This window comes from Leptosomus discolor, chromosome 13 (assembly GCF_034619465.1).
Source record: "Leptosomus discolor isolate bLepDis1 chromosome 13, bLepDis1.hap2, whole genome shotgun sequence".
NCBI classification, from domain to species: Eukaryota; Metazoa; Chordata; class Aves; order Leptosomiformes; family Leptosomidae; genus Leptosomus; species Leptosomus discolor.
In genome coordinates, this window is record NC_141403.1 from 18,957,593 (window position 1) to 18,967,209 (window position 9,617).

The 9,617-nt window shown below is 57.1% G+C and overlaps 1 protein-coding gene across 1 annotated transcript; it reads right to left on the minus strand.

Annotated features, from left to right (window-relative positions):
• Positions 1-1,326: 1,326 nt before the first annotated feature.
• ADCYAP1 (adenylate cyclase activating polypeptide 1) lies at positions 1,327-5,181 on the minus strand. Its single transcript, XM_086472669.1, has 4 exons — positions 5,081-5,181; positions 2,982-3,116; positions 2,371-2,466; positions 1,327-1,513 (listed from the first exon to the last, which is right to left on the minus strand). The coding sequence occupies exons 1-4, from the start codon at positions 5,179-5,181 to the stop codon at positions 1,327-1,329; spliced, it is 519 nt and encodes a 172-aa protein (XP_086328795.1).
• Between the last annotated feature and the right edge of the window lie 4,436 nt (positions 5,182-9,617).

Below are 9,617 nucleotides of genomic sequence, written 5' to 3' on the forward strand. Positions count from 1 at the left end.
TACAAGAAAAAAAAAACAATAGAAGAAAAGAACAACTCCGACCGAAAAATGCAAAGGCGAGAACCCTGCTCGTTACACATGATGAGAAGCATGGACAGCACTGGAGAGTAACACACTGTACTTTGCATCCAGGTCCAGTACCGAGCTGCCCGGGGCAGTTGGGTAGCGGATCGGAGGTGGGATCGCCTCTTCTTCCCTCGACCCTGCGGCACCGGCTCCGGTACCGGCACCGGCTCCAGCCCCGGGGCGCGCCGGGGGCCGCCCCCCGCTCGCTTCCCCACTCTTTCCAAACGGGTCCTGTCTCCGCTTTCGCTTTGTTCTGCAACTCTGCCCAGGCAGCCAGAAGAGCAGTGCACGGGGCTTAGTACTTACTATCCTTGCTGCTGGTTCGGGATTTAGGGGTTGGGGCTTGGGGGCTGGCTTTCTTTTTGGTTTTGTTTTGCTTTTTTTTTTTTTTTTTTGGTTGTAATTTTGGTTTGTTTTGAGTGGTTTTTTTTAACTATTTCTCCCTCCAATAGGCAACAGAGATGCACAATTTGGATCGAGCTGTTGTTTTCTCAAGAGAATTATCCTCTAAGCTCATTGTTTGAGGAGACACTAATACAGATATAACTGGAATCAAAGAAAGCAGGAGAAAAAAAAATCGAAATCTAGAGGAAAGGGGACACTGCCCCTTCAGAGAGGTTAGTGGCAAAGGAGCCTGCCTTGAGACTCACCGGGGGAAGAATCTGCTTCACCAATTCTCCCAAATCATTTTCCTCATTATCCCCTGGGAGCAGGGCATCCTTCTCTATGTACAGTAGCAAATGGTGAAAATTAATGTCTTCGACCCTGTCGCGGATAAAAATACTATCCTTTTAATTTCCATTACAAAAATAGGAGTAATATTCAAAACAATGATTGTCTATTTTTTCTATTTATTTTATATAAAAACATAAACAGCTCAGGCGAATTCTTGTTCTTGTGCAGGCTTTATATGAAGAATTGTTCTTTAGTATTCGTAGTAGTATTTATATATATATATTTATATATTATATATAACTTAATGATTGGTCCACAAAGTAGATCTGTGCGTTTCTCTAGTGCTTTTGTACAAAAGAAAAACAATATTATTATCAAAATATTCATTTAATGGCTTTACTTCATACATAAATACATGTTTAGATAACACAGGAGCGGTGATTGTTCAGTCAGTTTGGAAATTACTTTTGTTTGTGTTTAATTTTTTTGTTGTTGGGTTTCTCTCTCTCTTTCTCTCTCTCTCTCTCTCTCTCTCTCTCTCTCTCTTAGGACTTTGTATACACAGGAGTGGCTGGTTACTCATCGCTACAAATACGCTACTCGGCGTCCTTTGTTTTTAACTCTTTGTTTATACCTTTTCCCCAGGACGGCTGCTAAGTATTTCTTGACAGCCATTTGTTTCCGGTAGCGGCTGTAGCTGTCCGTGAAGATGCCGTCTATGTGCCGCTTGGTCAGCGGTTCCGCCTCGTCCCCCAGGCCGCCGCCGGCACCGCTGCAAGCACCGAGAAGCACAGCTGCATCAGGCGGGGCCGCTCCGCCCCTTTCCGCGCCCCTCCGCGCCCCTCCGCGCCGCCCTTCCCCCCCCCCCCCCCCCCCATCCCTGCGCAGCCCCGCGGCGGCCGCTGACCCCCCCCCCCCCCCCCCCCCCGCGCAACACATTGCGCGCAAGATGCGCGGGGAGACAAAAGGCCGCGTCAAAACCCCGACGCGCTGCGCGCAAGTGGCGGCGGCGGGAGAAACAATATCTGCCGGCCATGAATTATTCATTGCGGCAGGGAAAGCTGCTCTCCCCGGGGCTTTATTAGCGTGTCACCTCCTGCCGAGGGGCGGCGGGTGGCACCGGGCTCGCCCCTGCCCCGCCGCCGGCGGGGAGCACCGGGGAGCCCCGCCCGGGGGTGCGCGGGGCTGCAGCCGAGCCCCCCCTCCCCGGCTTCAGCCGAGCCCTCGGTCCTCGCTTCCGACAGACCGCTGCCCCCAGAGAACCGCGGAGGCTGCTCAACTTCTTAATTTCAAATCAGCCAAAAATTATAGAGAGATATATATAAAAATACACACACACATATATATACACATACATACAGATATAGATATATACCCGAGCGTAACCAACCTCCGCGAACGCCTGCGCTGCCGGCCGTGCTCACGCTGCGCCGGGAGCGGGCTGGGAGCCGCGGCCGGGGGCAGCTGAGGTTTGGGGAGCCGGACCCCTTCCGCCCCCCCAAGCCCCAGCTCAACAAATCCCCAGCCTCGGCCGGGGCAGCTTTGTTCCCCCCAGCCGCGGCCCTTTCAGCGCCTCCGCTCCGGCAGCACCAACGCCCACCGCGGCAAAGAAAGAGCAGAAGCCCTTACCCGACCCTCTTGGCCATCAGGGAGTGCAGATATTTCCTGGCGGATAACTGGCCCAGGAGTTTCCTGTAGGCTTTGTTGAAGATCCCATCGGCGTGCCTGGGCGGAGGGAAGAGCCCGCGGGTGAGCGGCGAGGCCCGGGAGCCGGCTGCGGCGGGGTGCGGGAGCCCGGGCGGTGGCGATGACCGTCCCTCCCCGCCGGCGAGCGGAGGGCGGCATCTCCCCGCGTCCCCCGGGACCCCTCTTCCCCACCCAGACCCCTCCCCGCCGCACTCGCTCGGCTCCGCGCTGGCTGGGCAGTTCTGCTCCGTTTGCGGGAGCGTCGCTAGCCCTCCCCGGCGCGGGCGGCTCCCCCGCTCCCTCCCCCGCGCTGCTGGAGGTAAGGCGGCTTTTCCATTTCTTCCAGGCTTTAAACTGGGCACCGGCACCCGGGCACCGTGGTCGTTTGTTTGGGTTCGGGATTTATTATTTTTTTGTTGTTGTTGCTGTTGCTGCTGTTGGCTTGTTGGGTAGTATTTTTTTTTTTTTTTTTTTTTTTCCCCAATCGGCTCGGCCAGACCCGTTGCGCTCCCGGCTCAACATTTCACGCCTGACACCCCGCGAGTTGCAGTCACCTCTTTTCCGGTGGGTAATACAAGGTGTACATCTCGCCGATCATGGAGGACGGATTCGCTATACCGAGGGGCTCGTGGTCATAGGCGAAGTCCTGCAGGGTGTTCCCGTCCTCGTCGTAGACTTCATCCTCCAGCCTGGCAACGACAGCAGCAAGGGGAAGGGGTCAGCCGGGCTCCGCTCCCCGCCGCCGCCTGCTCCCGGCTGCCTTGCTGGCCACCCCCCGGCGAAGCCGACCCGGGCGCCCCGAGAGCCCCGTCTGTCTGCCCCCATCCCCTCCCTGGGCCCGCCCGTTCCCCATCCCCGCTCTCCGCCTCCTCTGCGGGGCAGGACCACGGGGGAGGGAACACACCCGCCGTCAGACGTGCTCCGAGAAAAGCCCCCAAACATCCCCCCACCCACCCCCGTCCCCCGCCCCGGCCCGAGAAACAGCCCTTCTCCGCCACAGCTGCGGCTGGCGCTTCCCGAGCGGAGCGGGCAGGCTGCCGCACACACCCGCGCCTGTGTGCCCGGGGCTGGGCGGGAGCCAAGCGGCCTCCCCGGCGGGGACGGGGCGGTGAGCAGCATCCCCCGCCGCCGGGGCCGGGGGCCGCGCCCCGCTCCTCCCCGCAGCGCCGGCCCGGGGGGGGGGGGCTTCGCCTCTTGTTTTTCGTTGAATGGTGCCTCTGCCCTTTGAAATCTCGCCAGTTTTGTGTCCCAGTCGTCCCCCCTCCAGCCCCCCCACCCCCCCCACCCCCGCCGTTCTCTGCCTCCCTCTCTGCAGTACGATGTAGGTCATTGTACGTTACAGGCAGCTATTTTTGTCTGTGAGCTTTAGCGGAGGTATTAATAATAGATGCCGCTAAAGTGTTCCGCTCCTGCTAATTCAGGTGCTTGAATGAAAAGAGCCGCCTTGCTGCCGGCTAACGGCCCCGCAGGCCACCCAGCCCGCTGCCCCGCAGCCCTTCTGCCCGGGGTGGGGAAGGGGGCTGCTCTGAGCCAGTCCTGCTCGCGTAAGGACACCTCGGAGCCCCCAAAAAGACACCCTCCTCGGGTGTACCCGGCATCGCCCGCCTCCCACCCCCCCAAATAGCTGAGCCGCACGGCGGTGACCCCCGCAGGGCACCCCGGAATAGAGCCTTGCGCCGCTGGAGCAGGACAACAGCACGGAGCCCAAAACTCCCCGCCACCCCCAAAACAAGCCGCACCGGTCGCCCAAGCAGGGCTGCAAGCAGGTTGGGACCAGGCTGCCAGCGGCCGTCCCGGAGCGGGTACCCTGCGCCCCCAGCCACGGCCCGGCGTGGGGAACTCGCTTGTGCCGACGCCTGGGGAAGGGGGGTCCCCCGCTCCTGCCTCAAACACAGCGGGGTCCAAACGCCCCCGGTTCCCGCGTGGAAAGGGACAGCACAGGCATCAGCCTGCGCTGGAGCCCAGCAAGACAACTCCGAACAGACACAGAAAACCAAACAACCTTGTGCCGGCCGCTCCCCCCCCACCGCCCGCCCCCGAGAAGGAAGGTCGCACACAGACGGGTAAACAGGGGAAGAGGCTGAACCCCCCCCCACCACCACCAACTCCAGCACTGCTACACGAACCATGACAGCTCTCACATCCTTGCAGTCAACGGCGCACACGTCCCCCCTCCCCGCCCGCCCCCGGTCCGGACAGGCGATGCTCGCCGTTCACCCCGGGCGAGCTGCGGGCCACCGAAAGCGGCCGTGGCCCTGGCAGGACAGGGGCAGGCCTGGGGGTGCTGCTGGGCCCAGTCGAGAGGCGGCCGGGACCTCGGCCCGCTCCCGCCGAGACGCAGCAGGGCAGGTCCCCCCCCCTTCCCCGGGGACAAGAGGCCGCAGGTTCCCCACGCCGGGATCCCGGGGAGCGGTCCTGGGGGAAGCCCGTGCTGCAGCCGACGGGGACCCCCCCTCCCCGCCGGACCCTCCCGGTGGCTCCTATCCCAGGGCGGGCACACAGCCGAAGTGGAGGAGGTTTCTTTTGGTGACTTCCCCCCCCCCCTCCCCCCACATCCCCTTCCACTTCCCTCCCCGGTAAGAATCCCCTGCCCTTAGCAAAGCCGGGGCCTGAAGGGGTCCCGGCGGAGCCCCCGGGCGGGCGACGGACCTACCTGAGTGCCGGGTACTGAAGTCCGGCGGCAGGTGAGCAGTAGACGCTGCAGTGCATTATTATGCCATAGACCAGGAGTGCTAGGATCGCTTTGCTACACATTGCCACTCTGTGCGGGAGGGAAAGGAAAACCGCTGTCAAAAAAAAAAACCCCAAAACCAAAAAACACACAGCCCCCCCCCCCCCCCCCCCCCTCCACGACCCACCAAGCCGCTGGCTGAGCCTGCGGAGGAGGGAGGCAGCGCGGCCCTCGGGGGGCAAGCGCCCTGGGCAGCCTGGTACCGGCGCGGAGAAGCGCGGAGCGGTGCCCAGCGCGGAGCGGTGCCCGGCGCAGAGCGCTGCCGCCGCCGCCCGCCCCGTCGGTGCTCGCCCGCCCGCCCGCCCGCCCCGGGAGCACTGCGGGAAGGCCTAGCGAGCCGCCTCGTGTCCTTACCATTAAACTCTAAACACCCGGCAGGAAGAGCGTTTGGCTGCGAAAATAAAAGGGCAGGTCTTAAAAAAAAAAAAAAAAAAAAAAAAGACCCAAAAAGAGGGGGGGCGGGAATCGAGCTGCGAGCTGTCTCTCAAGTTGCGGCCGAAAGGAGTTAAAAGCCTCGTGGCATCGCCTCTCCGATGGGCGAAGGACCCGCGGGATGAAGAAGACACAAAAGCAGCAGTTAGTTGTTCGCTGGTTTTAGCGGAATCCACTCCAAAAAGAAAAAGGGAGGGAGGAGGGAGGAGGAAAAAAAGGAAAAATATAAAGGACAAAAAGTTTGCAGGTAGCAGCACAGATCTGGAGTGGAGTCTGCAAGGGAAGGGAGAAAGAGAGATGGAGCGAGATGTCGCCGGAGAAGGGAGCGCAGGGGAAGGGGGAAGATAGCGAGCGAGCCCGGGAGGGAGCGGAGGCGGGGAGCCGCGGGCTGGCTGCGTGCGATGTTGTCTTCCCCAGATCTCTCCCCTCACTGAGCGCCTTCAGCCTTCTCCTCTTCTTCTCTTCCTGCTCGGTGGCTCCAAACTTGACCAGCCTTCCGCAGCCTTCCGTCTGATACGCAATTAGCAACAAAATCTTTGCAAACACCCCGCTTCAGCAAGAGCCCTCTTCGTAAACATTTGCCTGCTTGTTACCTTAGAGGACGGGCAATATTGTTTGTTGCCCCCGTGGTGGTGTCCGGATTTTTATTCATGAATCAAATGCCTTTTTTTTTTTTCCCCAGTCACGTAATAATCGGGTATCAGAAAAGACGTCACCACCCCAATTCCTCAAGGAACACAGTTCTGTGTCGTCCTCAAAGATGAGCTTATCAGGAGTCATAAAGCTTCTCATAAACACCAACTCACACTTCCCCTCCCCCCCCAAAAAAATAGAAAAAAAAAAAAAAACCAAAAACCAAACCCAACAACTAAACAGCAACACACAGGAAACCCCCACAACCTATCCCACCGACCTAAAAGGATGTTCGCCACGGCCAACTTCTACCTGCCGTGGGAAGGGACCAGGAAGAGGAGAAGGGAGGTTTGGGGTGGGATGGGGGTCCCCGGACTTGGCGGGTTGCCCCGCGGCTTTGCTCCGCTCCTCTCCGCGGGGCCGGCTCACACCGCACCGGAGGAGCCCCGGGCCGCTGTTGGGCGCGGGCTTCCGCGGAGTCGCCCGGCGCTGAGCGCGCAGGTGGAGCAGCCCCGGCGCGGAACCCCCACTTCCACGGAGATTTGGGGATAGGAGTGCTTTTTTCTTATTTTCCTGAGCCCCCCCCCACATTTTTTTAATTTTATTTTTCAGGATCTTTAGCATCGCTCTCATTACGCAAGGCTCCCCCCGGGGAAACCAGCAGCGCCGTAACCGCTCCGCGTGTGCCGCAGCCGCGGGGCGCGGGGGACGGTCCCCACGGCCGCCCCGCGGGGAGGGTCCCACGCACGGCCGCTGGGGCCCGGGGGCGGCGGGGACGGCTTTCCCCCCCCCTCCCTTGGCCCGACCCTCTCCCCTCCCCGCCTTGAGCAGAGATAGATGTGCGACTGTCAGCGCTGGGCAGAGCGGGAGGGGAGAGGATCGCCATGAGAGGGGAAAAAAAAAAAAAAAAAAAAAAAAAGGTAGGAAAAAAAAAAGTTGATTTGCCGGAGGGACTGGGAGGGAAATCCCATCTCGGGAGACTTCCCCGCCGCCGGGATTATTTTCCTCCAAGTGATGCGAAGGGCGGTGAGCGCCGGGCGCGGACCACCGGCGGGCTCCCAGCCGCTGCGGTTGCGCTCGTCTCCGCGCTCTCCTCCCTCAGCGGCCGAAAAGCAGCCTTTCATTTCCGAGAATTACCCAAAGAAATGCAGGCTGCAGGAGCCATTACTGCATATTTTAATTATTGGGATCATAAGCAGAGAGTTCAGGAAGCAGCAATAATATAGTTCTCCTGTTTCCTATTTGAATGGGTTTGGTGTAACATGCTTAGATGAGTTATTTGAGCCCAAATCGATTTCTCAAACACAACAACAAAAAAAAAAACCCACGCCATACAATTACATGCCTATTACGGTCATTTAAGGTTTCGATATTTTCCGGAGATAAAGGCAATTTAACGCCAATGAATTATTCCCCTAGAAATGGCCACCGACGCGATGCCGGGGCGGGGGGGACAGCACTCGGGACGCAGCAGGACGCTGTCCCAGTTGTCATTTCCCTGTCGGGAAGGGTCCGCGGTAGGAGAAGGCACCGAGCGCGGCGGTGTTTACCCCCGCCGGCATCCGCTGGCGCAACGCCCGCCGCTCCCCGCGCTCCGCGGCCGCGGAGCGCGGGGAGCGGCGGGCGCTGCGCCAGCGCGGACGGTCCGTGAGCGGAGGGCGCCACCGCGCGGGCAGCAGCGCGCTTGTCACCGCGGGGTCATCGTCGGGAGGGCCGGGGATGTCCCTGTCGTGTCCCCCCCCCCCCGGCTGGGGTGGGCTCGGGAGAGCTCCCGCGGTCCCCGCCGGGTTCCCGGTCTCTGGCTGGCGGGGAAGGGCCAGCGCGGGGCTTTGGGGTGGGTTTTGGGGTTTGGTTTTTTTTTTTTGTTTTGTTTCCTTTGAAATCAGTCTGTGATAGCGGGTGTAAATGTGGGCTTTTCTAGAAACAAACGTGGTGGGGTTTATGGATAATTTCGGTTTGTAGGCTTGAACCACACACACAGCCTAAAGAATAGGAAAGAAATAACCCCTCTTTCCAAACAGACCAGAATCACGGGCAATGCATTTTAAGGCTGTGGCTGTTTTCACCTTAGAAAAGCTACTTTCAGCTACTTTTTTACACCATCTCATTTCCTCTCCTCCCTCCCCAATCCCCCAGATCCTTACAGAAAGTACGAGGATGCCTGAAAGTCTTGGACATCGGCAGCACAGAGATACAGATTCCCGTAAAACAGACCTGAAGCTTCGGACCCCACGTAGCGACCCGGTGCCACCCCAGTGGTATTGCGCACACAGGAGCAATGTCAGGATGGTTTGCAAAAAAATACAGCTTCTAAGTTCTCATTTGGGGTAAGTGAGTAACTCACTCATGATTCATGCCAATAAAAGTCTTACAGCATCTCAGTCTACCTCACAGGTGTGCGTGTGCAATGTGAATATGCATATGACAGGGTTGCAGTTTAGGCTGAAGAAGTAAACGTTTAAATCTGGTCTCTACGTGTAAGTAAATTTCTGGATAACTCAGTCATTTCAAGCCTGAGAGGGATTTAAGGTTTATAAAACTCGCCTCTAAAGCAAACTCCTAAAGCAGCCTTTGAAGAAAAGTAGATTTTTTCACTGGCAGAATTTCCTTCATCTTTCTCCTACCAGCTTAAATTAGACCTTTTAATTTACCTGACTATGCTATTTTAAATATCTATTTTATTAATTAGAGCATTATAATTTTATAGATATATCTAGGGGAGCTTACATCCTCTGATCCTTGTTAAGCCTGACTGGGACTGACTGCTCTAAAACCTGCTGGCATAGGTTTAATTCAAAGGAACATATTTCATCATGTACCATGACGGGTATCTTTTCTACTTCTCAGAAAACACCTTTTTTTTTTTAGCGTATGATGCATATTTTATAAAAAATACCATGAGTAATCCATCAAATGGTCAGAAAGTGGTTTGGTCCATAAGGCCAGATGATATCTCAAACACACTTGTCGGATGTCCAGCCAGTATTTGCATGAATAGCAAATTGTCCAGCCAGCTATTTGTATGAATAGTAAATAGCTATATCCATATTTTCTCAGTACAACCCACCTTAGCTGTGTTAAAAGGAACCTGGAAGATTGACAGACCTGGAATACGTAATTCTGTCATGAAAGGGCACACAGTTTTCTGCCAATATAGAAAAGGATGAATTTTTCTTTCTCAAAAGCAAATAATCCTGCCAACCCAGCTGTCTGTCTCTCTCTCACACACACACTATGGGTTTATCAACTATCTTGTTATTCTCTCTCCCCAGGCTTCTTTTCTTACTGGGGTGGCTTGGGGAACCCACTGCAGACCAGTTTGCCAGTGAATACACGTTTGCATCAACTTTATGAATGTAACAGCAGCCTTCATCTTTTCTTGGCTTTCCAGCCT